The sequence below is a fragment of the Conger conger genome, chromosome 10 (assembly GCF_963514075.1).
Source record: "Conger conger chromosome 10, fConCon1.1, whole genome shotgun sequence".
Taxonomy (NCBI): Eukaryota; Metazoa; Chordata; class Actinopteri; order Anguilliformes; family Congridae; genus Conger; species Conger conger.
The window spans coordinates 33664072-33685916 of NC_083769.1; the positions used below are offsets into that span (position 1 = coordinate 33664072).

Here is a 21845-nt window from a genome sequence, read left to right on the forward strand (position 1 = left end):
CATCCAGGGCTATTCAAGCCTTCAATCAAAGGAAACCAACAAGGACCATTGGGTCTCATCCCAACACAGCCTCCAAAAACCTATGGTTACCCTCCAATGACTGACCACCAAATTAGCTGTAGATCTATGCCAGTACCCATTGAATTATGCCACTTACTCATACCTTTAAAAAGAGTCACTGAGTATTTTGTAACGCCTAAATTGCATGAAGGATTTTTTTTTCATGGATTAAATGCAATATTCAGTGTGCACAAACTTTTCAAACTGTAGCTTTAAGAGCATTTTGTGCAGTTAACTCCGCCTCTACAAAGTGCATTGCGTGAAGTGAAACACGAATGGTGGTGTCCTTGAAACTTTTTTGTGTTTTAGCATAGACCGTAGTTTTTAGGAACACGGAGTACTTAGGCGGAATTTAGTCACAAGACACCAGTGGTTTCATGTGCTGTCGCGTGATATCACCAGTATTCCTGGTGCTTGTCATCAGGCTACTGTGGGGGGAGCATTGGTAAGTGTGTCTTTTTTCGCTATTTTATTTTGTTTTTATAATCTAAATAGCTTCCCTTACAGGAACAGGGCATTGGTTAGACAGCCAATACTATTGGAAAATACACATAGCCTACTGATTAAACGAGTAGCTACTTGGCAGGAAATTATCGCCGTATCTTCTTAGTTTCAACGTCACTTAGATTGTGATTCGTGGAGGAATTCTGCTTGTGATCAACTTAAATCTGGATCCAGAAGAAAATCGAACTGAGTCTTGGCCAGAGTCCATATTCTATCTTTAAAACTCTTAATTTAGTTTAATTGTAATTTTTACAGGTTCATTGATATCATGATCTCTTTTGCAAGTGAGCGAATAAATACAAACTCGTATAAAAACGTAAGAGTTGTGCCGACAATTCAGTCAATGGTTAGCATTCAGCTGTAAAAAAAAAAAACCATGTAGCTGGGATAATGGAAAGAAGTACATACAACATTAGGAAAATCCGTGTAAACGAATTTTCTAACTGAACAACATATTGGAATTTAATTTCAACGTTTTCTACAATCCATGACATCTGTGAGTGGTGTATTATTGGTGATCTGTTTTGCCCAACTCGGTACTTGCATGTCTATTTTATGAGCCTAATGTTTTTGTCATTTTAGTTAAGTTAATTGAGCACACTTGTGTAATACTTGTCTTGCAGGTATAGGTTATTAACTTCGCAGGAATGCCTCCCCTGGTTCTCCTGTTTCTGTGGCTTGGTGGGAGTGCTCTGGGAGCCCGGCAGAGCCCGCTCCCCCGCTTGACCCAGTTACCCTTCATCACTGTGTGGAACGCCCCTACTGAGCCCTGCTTTTCCAAGTACAAAGTGGAACTGGACCTCACTGTGTTCGATATTGTGATAAACCAGGACCAGAGCTTCATGGGAAATAACATAACCATCTTCTATGAGAGCAAGCTGGGCCACTACCCCTACTACACTGTCAGGAGGGAGGCTGTCAACGGGGGTGTGCCACAGAACTCCAGCCTGCAGCAGCACCTCAATGCCACCCAGGCCAACATTGTGGCAGCCATCCCTTCAGCTGACTTCCAGGGGCTGGTCGTAGTGGACTGGGAGAGCTGGCGGCCCCTGTGGGCTCGAAACTGGGACACTAAACGGGTGTACTGGGAGGGGTCTCAGGCGCTGGTCCGGGCCAAACACCCAGACTGGACCCCGGCCCAGGTGGAAAATGAAGCCCAAAAAGAGTTTCAGAGAGCAGGCCGGGCGTTTATGGAGGGCACCCTTGGGCTGGGCCGCAATGTGAGACCAGGGGGCCTATGGGGTTTCTATGGCTTCCCTGGCTGTTACAACTACCAGTACAAGAACGCCACAGCCAACTACACTGGGGCGTGCCCCGAGCTGGAGATGAAGAGGAACGATGAGCTGACCTGGCTGTGGAACGCCAGCTCTGCCCTCTACCCAGACATTTACCTGGAGCTGAGTTTGCGTGGCAGGGGAGATGTCATCCGCCGCTATGCCCAACATCGCATTCTGGAGGCTATGCGGGTAGCTGGGCAAGTCAAACCCAATGCCCTTCCAGTACTGCCTTATGCTCGCATAGCCTACACCTACTCATTGGAGTTCCTTTCCGAGGCAAGTAATTCACCCATATTTTATTAATCATTTATAAACCTGAGTACCTTTTCAAAAATAATTTTGTTTTGTGAGGGGAACAAAAGATCTGTCTGTGTCTGTGAATCTGTGTCTATGAATCTGGGGCATCCCACGCAGACTGTTGTCATCTCTGAACTAAACATGCTATTGTTTTTGACACTGTGGTTTTTTCACGTAGGAGGACTTGGTGCACACACTTGGGGAGAGCATAGCTCTTGGGGCAGCAGGAGTTGTGCTGTGGGGAGATGCAACTTTTTCCAAATCAAAGGTATGAACTTAAACCTAAACACAAAATAAGTGTTGAACCTCAGTCGGCACAATGAAGATAATATTTGAGACTTTTTAACCTATATTTGGATACTGTAGAATCTCTCACTAATGATTCACACATAATTTACACAGTGTAACAATAGTATGATTTTAATGGCTAATACTTAGTCTTTGGCTAGAATATTAATAATAATAATTGTAATCATTGTAAGCTGTTCATGATTCTTGAATTAGAAAGACATTTTGACAGCATTTGCCTTATTCGCTGAAACACTTCCTGTATATGTAAAGGCGTGAAATTACTGTGCTGCATATGCACAGTAGTCCTCTGTCAGTGAGTATAGCGTATGTTGTTGTGGTTATAACCTGACCAGGGTCTTTGGTTAACACTGTATCTGCAGTTGACTGTCAGTGATCCTCTACTGTTCTGGACTGTAGGTTCTCTGTGGTCTGCCGTCTGTAATTAGGAAATTATTGAAAATTGTAGCTGACTAGTGCTTCAGAGGAGTACCCCTTACGTACAGGAGAATCAGTTGCTTTGGTGCCGAATTAGGAAGTCCCAAGGTGATTCCATAGTAGGGAATTTTCACACGTTTCTTTTCTTTTCTCTCTTCCCTCGTTCCCTGCGCAGGGTGCATGTCTGGCACTGAAAGACTACATGGATGGGACACTGGGGCGCTACGTGGTCAATGTGACGACAGCAGCCGCTATCTGTAGCGACGTGCTGTGCTCGGGTCAAGGCCGGTGCCGGAGGACTGACCCCTCCTCTGCTGCCTTCCTCCACCTGGACCCCCGGGACTGGAGAGTGCTGTTCACCCCAGGCCCACGGGGGGCGCCCCGCTACAGCACGCGTGGGCAGCTCAGCAAGCGGGCCGTGCGCTACATGCTAAGCTCTTTTGAATGCCAGTGTTACCCAGGCTGGGCTGGTGAGCATTGTGAAAAGCCCACCTGAGTCTCTACCCCAGTCCACACCAATTGACCCATGAATCAAGATCCGGCCATGTGACTTGACTATTACAATCACTTGAACACAAGAACTGCAGTTCCACCTTGATTGCACCTGTATGGAGTGGATTTGCTAATATTATTAGTACAAACGCTGTTATTTTTTATATATTTTTACTAAAACGGATTAATATTTGGTAACATTTCCAGCACTTTACACAAGAATTTATAGCTGACGTGGCTGCAGGAAATCTCCATTTTGAGATGGAAAAACAGCTCTAGAGTATGGCCCACTTGGAGAAAGTTTCATGCACCCAAAGACTCAATCTAGACCAGCATAAACCCAGTAATTTGGAACACATAGGAGTTCCACAAAGGGAATTTCTGCTCTGTCTTTTCTGGTAATTCTTTTTCATTGGTTAGGTTTTACCAAATGCTAAAACCACTGAGTCCTTAATGAGAGACTTGACCGTGACTGTCAGAGAGCTATTTCCAGCTGGATGAAGTGACCAGTCCTTGATTGGTGTTGCCTGTCCTCATTTTGGGTGTGTTTATGCATCCCCAATACACTACAGTATGGACAGCTTGGACAGCTCTCGATGTGACACAGATGAACAGACACAGAACCACACGCGACTGCTGACTTCTGTGGGCTTCATTTATAAACCATCTGGCTCACAATGGTAGTGTATATCCCATAGTATATTCATATTCTTTTCAGCAATTGCGAAGGCCAGCTGGCTTCATGTGTCTACTGTTATGGAGTGTTATGACAAAATGGGCATCATGCATTTACAGATTTTTTCGTGAAACTCATTACATATTTTGGCGAGAATTGTTTAGCTGTGATTTTAGTTACGACACTCAAGTTACCTTACAAGTCACTCAGTCACACACTTGAGCTACAATAGGCCGGGACCACAGGTTTCGAGAAAGATTCAGACACACACACACAAACACACACACACACACACACACACACACACACACACACAAAAAAAGCTGCCTCTGTCAACCGCTCTTAATAAAGTGAAGCTTGAGTACCTTGATTAATGCTACAGTAGTGGATCCATTGAATTAATTCTAGGTGATAGTTATGGAGTTTTGTATAAATTGTGTTTTGAATGTTATAGTCATCTTGGTTATAATCATCTCTAATATGTTTGCTCATTTGAGTGGCTAGGTCATAAAATTGGTCATTGTGATATTTTCAGTGTCTGATTGCATGGTGGTACATACCTGGATGTAGGCTGCCCTCTTATGGATATTGAATGTATAGCATATTCGCATCGCATCAGCACAGCATTTTATTTTGACACAATAGAAAAAGTGGAGCAATATTGTCCCCACGTTCAGCTATACCATTCATTCAGCGATGTTTTACACTGTGCTGAAGAAAATGTTACATTGGAGGATACTTACTGCTGTTGCGTTCTTTGATCGGTTTTTTGACCATGATTGACAGCACATGGCAGACCCATGAAAGAAGATGCATTGCTCTCCACTCACCACTTGCTGTGTTGTAGTAGCTATTTCCACTGACTGTGCTATGGCACCTGCTAATGGCTTGATGACAGGGATATTATCTGACGGCTGGAAGGTGGGGGAGCCGAAAGCCTTGGAAGTCATGATAAAGAATGCAGGCCAGTTCAGGTCAGCTCAGACCCAGCAAGGTGCTCACATTGTTGCCATTGGCTGTACTGAAGGACCAGTATGAAACTGGAGTTCTGTTTGTGGGTACCTGAACATTCCAGCATTCCACTCATACTTAAGGGCCAGGGCTGGATTTCAGCCCACAATCATCTGTGTTCTATGAACGTTCATAGTTTATTTACTAGCCAGGCACCCCTAACCAGGGAAATCATGGGAAATCGATTACAGATTAATATCTTCCACATTCTGTGATCAATTTGTGTTTCTGCCATTTGAATGAATACAGCCTGCTTAAGGCTGCAGCAGCACTAACCCACTGATTTAAAACCTTAACCCTCAGCGTTCTGCATGCTGGAAGTGAATTAGTCATTCTAACCTTGCGTGATTCTTACTGAGCGGGGCTAAATGGATTCATCTGTAATGATTGTAATGGCCACTAGATGGTAGTAGAGAACCAAATTTGTTGAATCATATCAAAACAAACAGAAAAAATACTACATTTAATGGTCTAACCTGAATCGATTTCACATGAAAAACAATCTATACTACTAAAATCAAGTCCGAAACTACTCATAAACTTGACTTGAAAAGTTTGTTTTCAATTTCAAAAGTAAAACTAAACATTCTCTAGAACAGTTGTTTAAATGGGACAGGAATTTGACTTCATTTATTCTTCATAATGGACACACAGAAAGAGGGCACACAATCATATGTTATGTGAAAATATGTGGTTCTTCTGAAACATATCAGCCGACAGGGTTGGTACCAAATCATCTGAACCAACTGCTCCATTTGGTTGGTTAGAAATGAGGGGTGCCCCACCCCCCCGCCACCACCAAAAAAGAAAAAAAGAAAAATAATAAATTAATACAATATGCTGAGAAGGTCTTTATGAATGTTTCTTTGCTCAACATCTCTGAATGTTCTGGTACACCTTCTGATTGAGATGAAGCAGAAACCCATTTCCTCTCTTCATGTAGCTTATGGGTGCTTTATCCTGGGCCAAGAACCGTCATCAAGATAGGATGAGTGGAACTCCCCAATGATCTCAAACTCCAGATATCAGTGTCTTTAACAGTCGCTTGTTTTCAGGCTGAATGGATTGGAATCTAACGTTGCGGATCATTTGGCAGTTGCTGTTCAGAGAAAAGAATAGTGGTTTGCTTTTCTTTCTTTTCTCACCGGAGCCTGCAGTCTATTCCGTCAGACATTTTGTGTTCTATCTTCAATAACCTGAGAAAAATGTTTGCCATTTCCTTTTAAATTGCATGCTCTTTTGAGTCTTTATGAAATGTGGCATAATCAGCTTTATCTTGCAATGAGCAAATCGAGGTGAACTTGTTCGCTGGTGAATTTTAGTATTTCAAGTTATCAGATACACATACCGCGCAAGACTGCAACTCCTTTGCTCAAAGGATGGAAAAGAAACTTCAGAAATGACAAACTTAATTATCTGCTGTGTCCAAGGCTGACCTGAATTTGTTTGACGGGTACAATCTGCTTTCAAATGACTTGAAAGGAAAACCAAATCAAATTTAATTATAGATCAGAAATGGTCTTTGGGGAAGCTGCACGCCGAGTCCCAGAGTGTCCTCTGCTCTGCTGCATGGACCTCCACCTCGGTAACTGAAGTGAAAGGAACTGGCAGCTGGCTGCACAGGGTTCGACCCCCGCCCCTTTGTGTTTGGCCTTGTACATAGAACATTACACGTTACAGAGCTTCCACACGAACAGGCCATCCATTCAGGGTTGAAGGGGGGAAAAAAAATAGTCTGATGACATTAAAATCAATTACGTTTCCTGCAATGCCCCGGCTGTCACCACATGACTCCCTCTCTGCTGTGCGTCCACCCGGCTTGGGTTAATTTCTGCCACATCGATTGACTATTTACACCCTACTAGAGTAGAAATCCATGGGCAGTCATGGAGAAACCCACAGACCTGCCTCAGATTCAGCTGCATTAATGTTATGTTCCACCGAAAACGCATTGTTGGTCTTCCAGATCATTTCAGAGGTACGTACTTCAATTATCATAAGGTATGGAAGATAAATTTGGACAAAATATGTAAATTAATTCATTTGCATAGTTCAAGTCGGTGGATTAGAACATTTTTGTAGCAGTCAATGCACTGAACCAGGTAAGATATCATTATACTTCTTTCAGATTATAAATAAGACATGTTTGACACATTTTTTTTTTTACCACTAGTCCCCAATAGTCATTTTACAAGACATTTTTTATTTTTCATGAAGAAAAATTATTAAATTTCAGGATGTAACAATGAGATTGATGATGCTGTACCTGCCCCTACAGCTTATAACAAGATGTTTTTGTTTGTCTCAAAACACTCTCCTGGATATGGTTTGCAAAGTTTCATCATGATAGGATGACTATCCACTGAGAAAAATGGTTCATTAATAGTCCAAAATCAGGTTTGAGAAAATCACCTCCAAAGAGTGAATATTTATACTATTTTCACCATACATAAAAGGTGGTATTATCCTGGAAGTTGAATAGTTCAGGGATGACTTGCAACCGTAAACAGATTTTTTTCAGTGGAACAGAACCTTAGGGTGATTCTGCTATAGGCAACATTATCAGGGGAAGTTTGCTTCTGGAATTGTGTCTGTCTACCTAATAGAGAATGAAGAATAAAACATGAATTCTTCCTCACTGGTCTTTATTCCTCCATCTGTCTCTCTACTTTCTCTCCATCACTTTTCCTTTCCTTCTACACTCTGACTGTTTCTCCTTTACCCTCTCCCTCCATGTCTCTCCATCTTCTCTGTCTCCATTTGTTCTTCGTCTTCAGTCATCTTTTCCACCCTCACCCCCTCCTCTCTCTCTCTCTTTCTCTCTTTCTCTCTCTCTCTCTCTTACTCTCTCTCACTCTCTCTCACACTGACACATCCTGTTTTTCTGCTCTTTGCCTTAAAGGATGTCATATTAACCACCATCAGACATGCTGAATGGCGTGTCTTCTCCAGAGGACGACAGGATACGCAGTGTGGTGCCATCCATGGAACCTCAGGCTAATCTGCTGTCCTCAGAAGGATTGGTCACTTCAGGTGTGGGCAGTAGTCACGTGTGTGGCTTCGTTCTGTGATTTTGATCGTTTTACATTATTCCTGTGCAGTTTAGTGTGGCAGCCTGTCTGTTCAAATGAAGGAGAGCACTCAATCCTCAACACTCCAGTTTATTACTGTCGTTCTTTAAAAGGGCAGCAGTATAGTGTAATGGTTGAGGAGCTGGGTATATAGCCCATTCTCAGGGCACTGCTTTTCTACCCTGGAACAAAATACTTAACTTGAATTCTTTCAGTACATGGCCAGTATGAATGAATGCTGTGAAAATATGCATTTTGTGTAAATCATTCTGCATAAGAATGTCAGCCCATTTCCGAACAAATTCAGAAAAATTTTTAAACATTCACACATACAACCTTCAATGCTATACAACTGTGACCTGCAGGAAAAGTCAATGGAATGCCTGTTGGCTTTACAGGATCATATTCATCTGCAGAAAATGTTGCTTCAATCCCCACCCTGTTCTGCCCTCACGACCCTGACCAGGAATAAGTGCTTTAGAAAATGGACGAAAATGTTGCTTTCATGACCCATGGTTTTAAAAGAGACCACAATTAGTAAGCAGAAAACACAAAAATAACAGGGCTGCAATGAACAGAAAAAAAAAAACCCATTTGTTTAAAATATAAGGTTAAAACGGCGGCATGTACATTATCAGGAAGAATCAGGAATACATTAGCAATGTGCCAATTACAGCCCCTAACAGCAAATCTAGGATCAATCCCTCCATACTTTAAAAGGTCCTGATCCTGCACAGTCTCTCTGTGTCTGCTTCATCCAAACACATATTTCATTAATTGGATCAATCATCAATCCAAAATGGCTTCTGGGACTAATTTTCCAAAATGGCTGGTGTTCAGTGATTTAGAGTAGTTGACATTGTGCTCTAGATACAGGGCAGCAAGCTTGCAGTTGATCTTGTAAGGAATGTTTGAGCTGTGAAGTGCTTAAAAACCCTGTAAAGCATTCTCATGGACTCTGCATTGATTTGTTTCTCCCTGCTTTGTTTCAGCTCGAAGTTATCAATTCCCAGCTGGACTCAGAGTGACGAGAAAAATGCACTGGAGGACAAATACGGTGACAAACATGGCTAGAAAACATATCTCTGTACAAATGGTCACTAAAAAACCAAAACCAAACACAAAAACTCGTCGCTTCAGTGAGGCTTGGGGAGGGAAGAAGCCTGATCTCTGATGCATTCCAAAAATCTGATCTCTTAAACATGCCTATATTAACATCAAATCGTAAAGACTGCAATGTCTTGCGTACCCATTGAAGAGAGTGTCGATTCTAAAAACACTTACTGCAATTAGGAAACCTCCTTTGACTTAGACATCACGTCGCCCCCGTGGGAAGACACTGGAGATGAAGCGAGCAGAGATTGTTTAGCTTTTTTTCCCCTTTTGCTTCTCCTTGAAGTTCAATTGAATTGACCCAGGGACAGGACAGCTGAGCAGCCCTGTGAGTCTATTCTCCAGCGAGATGTGGCAACAGCGGCAGGAGTGGGACTCCTTATCAGACGAGCAGAAGGCATTGTGGGATGGGATGAGTGGCTCCCTCACTACGGCCTCTAACCCCCTGGCATCTCTTTCTATCCTCTCATCTCCCCAGCCCCCCGGTCTGGCCCGGAGCCCCCCCCCCCCCCACAGCCCCACCCATTCTGTGACAATGTGCTGCGTTTGGCTCTGTCCTTCAAAAACAGACTGCGACCCAAAGTGGCTTGATGTTCCAAGCACACTTATTTTAGAATCACAATAGTTTGTGTGTGAGATTCCATGGGCTTGCATGTGTGTGTGTTTGTGCGTGTGCATGTGCGTGTGTGTATGTGTATGAATGCGTCGTTATGCGTGTGTATGTGTGTGTATAAATGCATGCCTATGCGTGTGTGCTATTTATTTCTTGGTGCATTCCAGTGTATCACAAATGTGTCACATTCTGTTTGTCCTCTTGCAGGTTTGATATCTAAACTCATCATCGTATTCTTGCATGTCACTAATGATGTGAAGCCTGCAGAGCTAGTTTGGGCAGATCACTTCAGAGGCGGAGTACAGCAAAGATATGGGTCATGGTGCAGTCTCAGCACCTACTGTATGCATATCATGTTCATCTCTCTCATGGGTATACAAAACAGGAGAAACATTGGTGGGAAAAAGAAAAGACGCTAAAAAAGATAAAATGTATAAAAGAAGCATTGCTCAGGGCGTGGAGTATCAGTGTGCCTGACCTACTGAACCACAGCGAATGGGAAGTCCTGCAGAAGTCCTTAATTGGCCCTTGCCTCTGTGATTAATGAATCTGGCTGATAAAAGGGACTCGGGGAATGAGGGCCTGGGTTATCTCTTATTACACTCCTCACACCTTGGTCAGCGTGTTCGGTGACAGGGCACTGCCCGCTATTCTGGCCTGTCAGTCACCTGTCACTCCAACTCCACCTCGGCTGATGTCTGCTGGACCCCGCTTGATTTTCTGAAATCACTATTGCCTCTGCAGGTTTGCTCGTGGTAGCCTCATGCGGAAGGTATCAAATGTTGCAGCGAGTGTCATTTTCTAATGGTGCTCTTTTTTTTCCCCAAGACTAGCTGCTTTCTGCTGGCTTCCTGCCCCGAGTCTGACCAGGACCGCAGTACCAATCCATCTCTGTTATAATGACTGTAAAACAATGGGACAGCAGGCAGCATTTCTACGCTCATGGGATGCAACCTTAGCACCTCCCAGTGTAAAGGCCATCCACTGTAAGTGACCTGTGTACTAGCCTGCTCTCTCAGCCGTTACAGACTGCGTCCATCAGCTGCTCGTCTGCAGCCTGCTCTCCCAGCATTCCCTGCTCCAGAGACACATCCACAGGGGACGCAGACAGTGCATTACATTGTACCAGTGACGGCCACAGATGGGCCAGTGGCACCGTGTGCACAATTGTTTGGGGGAATAAAACCCCGCTGTTGGTTAAATGCATTTCGTTGAGGTTTATCATTGGTGTCACTGAGAAACAGTTCAGAGGACAAAGTGTGGGTGTTTTGGGTGTGTGTGTGTGTGTGGGCGGGTGTTGTGGATGGGTGCGTGTGTGTGTGTGTGGGCGGGTGTTGTGGATGGGTGCGTGTGTGTGTGTGCGCGTGTGTTGTATTGAGAGCGAGGGGTGAACAGGCAGTGTGAAATGGCAGGCCAGGGGTAATTTTGTTTGGAATAAATGAATCATTCTGTTGGGCACCATCGTTCTTTGCAGGAGAATAGAGGTGAGAGAATTGCACTGGGTTCTCGTTCGTGTTGTTATGGCTTTTTTCTGATTGTGCTCTCTTCAGAAAATGGCCATTTCTGTGCAAATCACTGTAGGATTCCATAATGGACAGCATCAGGCAGTAAGTGGTAGATACCACTTTGTTTTCCTTTTTTTGTCTCTACCATTTGTGACTTGTATCATATCATCTGAACTGATTATTTATTTTTAAATGAATTGTGGACATAACGCAGGGGTAGAGAGACCCTTGTGAGTCACTGTTGGAGATCCTTGGAGATTGAAAGTGAGAATGACTGGTCATTTCCACACATTCTCTCTCTGTCCCATTTCTTTTATCAGAACACAACAGGCCTGAAGATGGACTGATTAGTAAGGTATTGATTTCGTAAAGTGCAGATCATGCCGCGGTACTGTGCCTGCTTCATATGTCTAATCTCAGGAGCTTGGCTCCTTTGAGAGGTTGTGGATCCTACACTGATCCCATTATAGCTGTAGAGGCATCTCAGTGTGCTTGCTTTTAGAAAATGGCTGGGAAAGGAGCGCACAACTTCCCACTGGAGGAAAAGTCCCCAGCCTCTGTGTGTCAGCTCTCCTTCTGTCCTTTCAGCTTTTTGCACATACACACACACGCATGTACACACACAGAAAAAGACGGGCAGATGCACACACACATGCACATGCACACAGATGCATGCACACACACACACACACGTAAACGCACGCACGCACACATACACACAGCACACAGATGTGCGCATGCACGCAAACACACATAGACAGATACACAGACGCACACTCACACACACGCACACAAACAATCATTCATATGGACTCGGCCAAAATACACCCTCAACCACACCATCTCCCTGATGTTTACAATGGTTTACAACACGGTCTCTGTGTGAGCTGTGTGAGCAGCAGTGGACAGCAGAATGGACTCTCCCAATTCATGAATGGTGTTGCAACAAGGGGGCCAGCTTACCAATGCATCAATGCATTCCACATTGGAGAATACAGAGAAAATGGTGTTGAATGTATATGTTTAAAAACTGTTTCTGTTCAATAAGCCTCGTCACTCCCTTAGATCATATCATATCATATCTCTTTGCCATTGGGCTATATTCTGATCTCACAGAATCCGATACCTCTCCCCACCCCTACCCTCACACTCTCCCTGGTCACTATTGGGGGTCATCCAGGGAGAAAATTACAGAGGCCAATATATTGCTCTGAAATCCTCACCACCATAGCCCTGCTGAATAGACCCAATTACCTTCTGTTGCCATCGTCTGGGGCGGGAGCAGGCGGTGGGTAATTGGTCATTCAAGATGGGGAGGAAGGCAAAACTAAATGTAACTCAGAGTATCATCAGTGTAAGCATTACTTTCACCTCTTGTTCCAATCATTTTGTGAGAAGTTTATTCATTTTTGAATTTAGAAGATTCTATAATTACTTTAGATTTCATTATTTGTATTTATTTGATTTTTTTCCCCCCCACAGTATGGCTATTTCAACTCAGTACTTATTTTTGATTGCATTTAGCTCAATTCTTATTTAAATAAACATTTTTCCTTTATTCAAGTGGGTAATGAATTTCATCTCAAAAGAATAATGCTTTCATTACGGATATAGAATTTCTTCTGACTTCTCATCTTGCTCAGTTGATAACGTGTCGAATGGAATTGACACACGCAGCACCTTGTTGTACAGAACCTTGATAGTACTTTCAAGTATCGGCATTTGAGTTCAGTTGATGAATTGCATGTTTAAAGGATTGTAATTTATCTTCTAGATGAATAATACTCAGTGATGGAGCGGGGTGAGTGGTCATATAATCACACTGTAATGACAGCTTCAAAAAGATGGCACTTCTCTCCTGGTATGGGAAAAAATGGAGGAGAGGGAAAGGGGGTGAGAAGGCTTATTTGCAGGATGGTGAAGTTGGTTCCTCCGTAGTACTGACTGAGTAATAACATTCTGGAGGTATTGTTGGTGTTGGGCCACTCACACTGACACCTGCAGTATACTGTGCCGTGCGTCATGGTGATTCCAGCTGTCTGTCCGTCGAGAGCCCAAACACACCATATGTCAGAGGGCTTCGACTGTGTCAACACCAGGGCATCCAATTTCCAGCCCATTCCCTTGACTCCTCAGAACAAAGAAGCAGGAAAACAAAGTTGTTTGGAGGATGTCATTTAAACTGCACTGGCTCTCTGGTTTCACACCCATTATTTTAGAAGCTCCCTCCCTTCCTAGAGGTGACAGATTAAAGAACTGATCAGATGCATAATGCTTTATTAGTCAACCAACCTTCAAGCGACTCTTGTGAATGCCCATTAAAGCCGTACATTTTATTTTAAAGGGTAGTTAGAGATGATCATTGAAATAAAAGAGGACTAACTCTATTTATAATTCGTTCAGCAATTGTATAAGATTGGCTTCAAATTTGAACTTTTCTGGAAGTGAAAAACTAAGCAAACACCTAGTCAATGGCACTGACAGGAGTGATTTATGAATACTTAGGGTGTCCGGTGAAACACTTTCCCTGTGTTAAATTTTCCGATAATGACACTCAAGTTGTGTTAGAAAATGTGATGCTTATTTGAAACAGCATTGTTTGCACAGCCCTCCATGTAGCAGCTAATCCATACCATTGATCCAAAACACCACTGGGGTCAATACGATTCTGCCCAAGCTCTGATTCTGGATCAGTTTCTGCACTTTACATATAACAACAAGGGTATTATTAGTTTTTTGCCAAGCTGATCCTGGGTCCATATCCTTGGTGAAATAATTTGTGTGTGCAAGCAAATAGTGTGCCTTGATTTCATTTTCAAATCCATTCCAGCTTTGTTTCCCTGGGAGTATTGATGAATTTGAAGCCCTGTTTAAATGCTTGTGTTAAAAGATAATGACATTTGATGCAATTCAAAGAACTGCTCGATAATCCCATAAAACTCACACGCCTAATGATCATAATTGGCTATGAAAGGGAGCTGTGTGCATGTGCATGATTGGAAATTTTGGAACTGAGTATATTATTTTAATACATCCTCTACTAATGTGCATGCTGAATGTAACAGAAAGAGAGCTGAGTACCTTATCAATACAAAATTGGAAACCCAGAGAAAAAAAATTCATAGACAGTACAAAGTACAAAGTGAGCAAAATGGCTCAAAAGGGCTCAAAGCCAATCATTTTATCTAAAACGGAAATCATAAATAAATCATCCCATCCATCCATCTATTATCTTAACCCACTTATCCTGAACAGGGTCGCAGGGGGGCTGGAACCTATCCCAGCATACATTGCGCGAAAGGCAGGAATACACCCTGGACAGGTTACCAGTCCATCGCAGGGCACACACACCATTCACTCACACACTCATACCTACAGTTTGGCACTGGAGAGTATTCTGTGCCTAGTTAGAGGTGATTTGGAGTTTGATCCTTATAGCAATTTGGAGCAGTTCAGCAACAGCAGTTCAGCAATGCATGGAAGAAAACTTCCCAAAGCGCTCTCATGCCTTATGGCCACAGAACAGAGACTGGACCGTATGCCTGATGGAATCTCTCAGAATGTGAGCATACTGATCCAGTTCCAAATGAGGGAGCACGGGGGGATGAAAAGCCGACGTTTGGTTTCATAGTCATATTTCATATTTCAGCCTGCTGCAGAGTCCGCTCTGGCATTTCCCTCCCATAGCCTTTCTCTTTTCATTCTTCAACACATCCGTCTTAATTAGCTTAAAGCCTGGAAATGTGTCTCTGAACGCAAATTCCCATTTTATAAATGCGAATTAACTCTTCTCCAAGTTAAAATATATGCGTATGCATGGAGATGACAGCACAAGCTAGGCTGATTCCAGAGAAATCCGCTGTAAACCTCACAGCAGTATTGTTCAGCGACTAAATCAGAAATAATGGCTAGACGATTAGCCTTAAATATATTTTCGAACTAAATCTGGAAATTGTTTTTAAAGGTAGATGTTTTTGTAACTAAATGTGTGTTTACATTTTTATTGAGAGGCTATTTATAGGTATACTTATATTGAGAGATTTTTATAAAAATAGAATCCTGTTTTCTATATCAAAGTCAATTGTTTTGTTTCTAGAGCAGAGATTGTGATGGAGTAAACCACATGCCACTAAAATAAACCACACAAGCTGTAAAATAACAAAACGAGAGATGCCTTAGCCTAGCTAATGTGAGCTATCCATGACTCGTGTTAACTAGCTTGTCACAATCCAGGTGTCTGAATCTGGCTGCTATTCTGGACATATGCTCAGAATCACGGGTGTGCCTTAAAATAAAAAATAAAAATAATAAGCTGTAGTTAAGTAGCTGTTGACACTGTCACTCACTAACCTGACAGCCCTGATATAAATTAATATCCTGCTGGTTAGTTTTGGCATTACACAGTACACATTTGTACAGTCAGCTGCAAAATGAATAAATAATAATTGCTTAATTGAAAGTGCCACCAAGGACATTTTAGCGATGTGACTTTCTGTTGTTTTTAAAAAAGAAAAAACATATTTTGAGACTGTGTTGATATAGAACGATGCCCAGACGGCACTGGCAGCAGTTGTACCCTCCCAGAAATCTGTTTGGTTTACAACACTCCGTTATTTCAAATAATTTCTCTGAACATCATCCCCAGTGGTTTCCCTCTTAGTGAGTGCTTTAGTCCAAAACAAACTCTGAATTCTTGCCCAGACTGTGATGTGCTTTGAAAGAACTGGATCCTTGTGACTGATTGAAACACGCAAGTGCATTTAATTTGCATGTAAGATACAGGTCAAAAGTGTCCACTCATGGGCCTATAGCATCAGAATTAAGAATCTTGGTACAGGTTGCTGAGTAGGAATGGAAATGTCACAGTGTAGGATAACCTTTACCTCAGCATGTTATCTGCTCTGATAGCACAGCTGAGCTGGGATGGGACCAAGGCAACAGGATTGAGTTTGAAAGGTCGCCATCCACGTCTTGCCCGAAGGCTATCTCCCGTTCACAGTTCAGTGGCACCAGCGAACTCATTCACACAGTGTGCAAAGTTTCAGCATTCTGACCTGACCCAATACATCTACATCTCTCCTCTTTGTGCTTTAGCTAGGTAGACTGTGCGTTTGTATCACAGGGCTGGCCACTGGCATAACCATTCTACGAGGTTGTGTCGGGCCACAGTCATCCGTGAGCCACATAATTCAACTTTAAGTGGTGGGTGCGACTTATGTCGGAGCGCTCTTGTTTAGGGCCATCAAACCCTAGGGCCAGTTCTGGTGTAACCTGAGTCCTGCAGCCTGACAGAGGAAGTAAAGCTGCTTACAGGTACACTATGATTAACATGTTCTGTAAATCATTTAAGGATTCTCTAAGCCAGTTTATTCATTCATTCATTCATTATCCTAACTCGCTTATCCTGAACAGGGTCGCAGGGGAGTTGGAGCCTATCCCTGCATACATTGGGCGAAAGGCAGGAATACACCCTGGACAGGTCGCCAGTCCATCGCAGGGTACACACACCATTCACTCACACACTCATACCTATGGGCAATTTAGACTCTCCAATCAGCCTAACCTGCATGTCTTTGGACTGTGGGAGGAAACCGGAGTACCCGGAGGAAACCCACGCAAACACGGGGAGAACATGCAAACTCCACACAGAGGCTGACGGGGATTCAAACCCAGGACCTCCTTGCTGTGAGGCGGCAGTGCTAACCACTGCACCATCCGTGCCACCTCTAAGCCAGTTTAGAGATTGGATTTCATCAATTCCTAATACTTATCAGCTCTGATAAGTGGAGTACAAGATTAACATAATCAATTTTGCTAATTTTATGACAAATGTAGCTGTCACACCATGGCTCACACTACAACCCATGAATCAGAGGTGCTTGTCAAAAACTGCTACAGACACACTTCTGCACGCCAACGGTAAAAAAGCGCAATGAAAATAACTCTTCAATCTCCTAAAATGCTTAGATAGGCCAGGCTGCTACAGAGCCCTGTGCGACAGTATGTCAGTGCTTTTGAATGTCGTTCAGTGGTGGTGTATCTAATTACATGTTAAATTCTTGAGTTTTTCTAATTAGCAGATATAAACACATATCAAATTAGCTACTTGCTATCAAACTGCACTTCAATACTAATTGCATTTAATTTCAGAGCAGTGAACTTAACTAGAATTGACTAGAATTAAAACATAGCCGCAGTCAATAAAGACAAAACACCCTTCCGAAATGTACATGAATGATGTGCTGTAACAACAAGCTAGTAGTGTAACCATATAATTTATACTTAAAATGATATTTTTGTTAGTTTTCAAAAAAGCATCTAGACATTTATGAATAGTATTAAATCATAAAGAGCTAATTTGCTGTAACACAGTGGATTGCAGGGTCCTTTACAGTAACACAGTAGTGGATTGCAAAAATCAATTGTCCTCTGGTGCTACTAAATGAAACTATAGTATGTGGCCAATGCAAAGTTTTCCCTATATCTGAATGTGGCCAATGACAATAGGCCATTACTTAAGGGCCATTGTGGCTCAGTTGCCCTGGTGAATCAATCACTTATCAGAATGATCAAATAGCTACTGTACATATTCTCACTCTGATGGTTTGCCTTCATCTAGCCAACATATTGTTGCTATAATCTGTCTGATTGCTGTTATCCATAATGTAATTTTTTGCTGAGCATGAATCTAAGAAAAAGCATCAACCCACCTGATTACAACTCATTTTGAATCCTGGACTTAAATGACAGCATTGTCTTTAATTTACCCACCGGAGATGGGATTGCTTACCCATGCCAAGCATAATGGGTCTGATGTATGTAAATTTAGTCCTGCCCCTTAAATACACTTCTTATGTTTCAGCTGAGTGAATATTTAAAAATGCCAATATTTAAGACTGGTTTAAATCATTGTGTCTGTCGCCATTGTATTTACATTGAATATGAATCACAAATAGTTATTATTAATTTTTTTGTCGATAATTTGTTTAACTTCTGAACAGACTGTACTGTCAGCACAGTCTCTATTTGGCATTGGTTTATCCCCTGTGAGGAAGCACGACACTGTGCATTGTAGTTCAGCCACTAGGAGTCAGTAGCAGCAAAGGTTGCTTGTGACTCCTCTAGTCTATGCTGTAGATCTTCAGTGGTGAAGGATAGGCACGGCTGGTGACTTCACTGTTGGGCACTTAATGGTGCTGGAGGTGTATGTCCACATTAATGAGGATTTACTTAAAATTACAGTCATGTTATTCCAGTGCCAAGAACCCTGCACAGCCCCAGAACAGAAGGTGAACCATGTGTAGTGACACTGAAATTACAGCCTCCTACAGAACTACAATTATGATTTATTTGCAATAACAGTAATGTGCTGGATCAGTTGGCTGAAATCATTGAAAATGTAGTAATCAGCCATTTAGATGCATGCGCAGACATACACACGCACACACACACACAGTCATACACACACACACACGCACACACACACACACACGCATGCACGCACACACAAAGATATGCAGTTAAATGCAAAAGTAACTGCAGTGAACATTTTTGTTATTTTTATGGTTATTCCTATATCAGCTGATCCATGTAGGAATTACAGCCCTTTTTATACATATTCCATCCATTGTAGGGAAGCAAAAGTAATGGGACAAATGAACACAATCTGAAATAAATTCATCATATTTAGTACTCGATTGCAAATCTTTTGCCTTCAGTGACTGTCTGAAGTCTGTGACCCAAAGATATCACCAGACACTGGTAGTGTTCCCTGGTGATGCTCTGTCAGGCCTGTACGGCAGCCATCTTCACTTCTTGTTCGTTTCTTGGACATTCAATCTTCAGCAAGTGAAATACAATTTCTATTGGTTTCAGGGTGGGTGACTGATTTCACCAGTCAAGAACATTTCACTTTTTGGCACTGAAAAACTATGTTCGGTCATTGTCCTCATTGTCCTGAAAGTACCTTCCAGTAAGTTTTGAGGCATTTGGTCAGACCTGAGGAGATAAGAGGTTTCCGTGAACTTCAGAAATCATCCTGCTGCTGCTGTCAGCAGTAACATTATCAATGAAGATAAGTTAGCCAGTACAGTTGTTTAAATGTATGTTTGAGTAAACTCTATTCGCTATAAACGCTATTCTGTTCTTCAGGCTTAAAAGTGCTTTGCATCTTGTGGTGAACCCACTGAGTGTAGTTTTTCTCTCTATGGTAGCTTTGACACATAAAGACCGTATACCTTCATCCTGGACAGTGCGATTGATCTGCTTCACTGTTGAAAAGAGGTTTCTTCACAATTGAAAGCACTCTTCAGTCATCAACTACAGTGAACTTCTGTGGCCTACCAGGTCATTTGCTTCTTGCTCCCCAATAATGTATCATACATTCATACAGTTATGACACACCCAGTGTTTTGGCTATGTATGATTGATTTCATTTGTTCCCATTGGTTCTTATGGTATATGTTATTCTTATGGCTCCAAAACTACACAACCCCTCTCATTCATTCATTCCTATGGGAGAGAATTACATTGTTTCTTACATACATTTAAATGCAGCTACGACATACAGTGAGGAGCCTCTGTATATTTTAAATTGGTATTATGTCAGAACAGAAAAGTTTTTTCCATTTATTATTTTCTATTACAATATTGAATTTAGGAAATAGTGGAAAGTTTGTTTTCAGTTTTGTGATGAACTGCGACGAGGTCAATGGCAACATACAACATTATGAACTTAACTTTTCAGTTATTTTTGTTACAGTTCAGTTCAGGAATTAATAATGAAATGCAATAAATATTTAAAATAGTCCTTTAGAATTACAACCTCTAAATTTGGGGCAAGAATGTTTAGGACATCAATTTTATCCATTTGCCATGGTATATAATTTCCGAAGTGAAAGCGTTATTAATTATACAGTGTGATCTGAAAGTACAACCATGCTAATGTATGCTAATTTTGCAAATGCATGCAAATTGTCACTGGTTCCAAAGATCTCTGACTCCTGAATTGAAAATGTACTCAATGCCTTCATCCGCAACCGTCTCCACTTTTATGATTCTAGGGGTTGGCAGGTGTATATCAGTGATGTTCACTATTCTTGTCCCTTGATGGTCAAAGAGGAAATTTTATTGGCTTGATGGGATGGTTTTATTGATCTGTAAGTGTATGGTGGCATTACATTTAATCTCTTATTGAAATGTAAATTATAAGCAAGTGCATTTAAAGGTTGTCCCTCCCTGGAAGGGTACAGTTACAAGTACTTAATACATCCTGGCCACAGACACTACCTGTTGTATATTTGGAGATAGGGGGTAGCCTGTAGCCTAGCAGCATAACTGGGTACATAACTGGGACTCGGAAGGTTGGTGGTTCAAGTATTGCCACGATAAGATCTGTACAGCTGTTGGGCCCTTGGGCATGGCATTTAACCCTGCATTGCTCCAGGGGGGATTGCCCCCTGCTTAGTCCAATCAACTTTAAGTCAATTTGGATAAAAGCATCTGCTAAATAACAAATTATTATTATTAGGTTAAGGAGAACAAAAAACACTTTGTTGCTTATATGCCTTACACACATATTGTCAGGTGTGTCGGATCAAGATAGGGCTGTGCAAGTTGTCCAAGAGAAGCAAATCCAGACGTACACATTGGCATGGGAAAACTTTAAACAGAGGCTTTGGAAATCCAATAATTCACACTTCACGGCACCATATACTGAACTTACAGAGCCTCTGTTGGAATGTTTTCCATGCCAGGACATGGGACCATTGTTTGCACCTCGAAAATAATTTATTTAAACCATAATTGAATTTTGGAGATCTTAATTTTTGCAATATGATAAATGATACAACATTAATGTATTGAGATATCTGGATTTTTTAATCCTTTCTATGCAATATTATATGTTATAAATGCAATGCAGTTCAATTGCATTCAATTATATTTTACAGTGTAGGTAAAGGTAGCTGCTGTAAATTTAATGAAGTAGCAATAAATTAAGTCATAAATGCAGCAATAAATGATGCTACACTGGTTGCCAATATACTCATTGATTAGTAACATCTTACAGACAGCCTTTGCCATATAAAACAGCTGTACTGCCTGTTTAGAAAGCACCACTTTGTACTCTACCTTGTTCCTCTTTTAGTACAGTCTAATAGCGTGCATACTTGTAGATTCATACTGTATGTTTACATATATAATAACTATTGTTATATCATTTCTGAATATATATTTTGATAGCCAGAGAATGAAAAATGCGTTGAATCAGGTGTGAATGATTCAGACAGTTCTTTCTTCCTTCACGGATCTTAGATCTCAGCAGTAACTGCCCTCTGCTATCTCCACATTAAATATGGTTCAGTTTGTCACTGTAGGTGATCCATAAATGTTTCTCAGCTGAGAAATGCCTGGGAAAGGCTTACCTTTCTTCTATTGTACAGTGTTTGTTCCGAATACGGCACAACATAACAGATTTGAGTGAAATTGCACCTCTAAATT

At 41.8% G+C, this 21845-nt stretch overlaps 1 protein-coding gene across 1 annotated transcript; it reads left to right on the forward strand.

The window, feature by feature from the left end:
- The first annotated feature begins 321 nt into the window (after positions 1–321).
- On the forward strand, positions 322–4560 carry hyal1 (hyaluronidase 1). The gene is made up of 4 exons (XM_061257381.1): positions 322–505; positions 1188–2117; positions 2317–2406; positions 3040–4560. The coding sequence occupies exons 2-4, from the start codon at positions 1212–1214 to the stop codon at positions 3358–3360; spliced, it is 1317 nt and encodes a 438-aa protein (XP_061113365.1). The 5' UTR covers positions 322–505; positions 1188–1211; the 3' UTR covers positions 3361–4560.
- The last annotated feature ends 17285 nt before the right edge of the window (positions 4561–21845 follow it).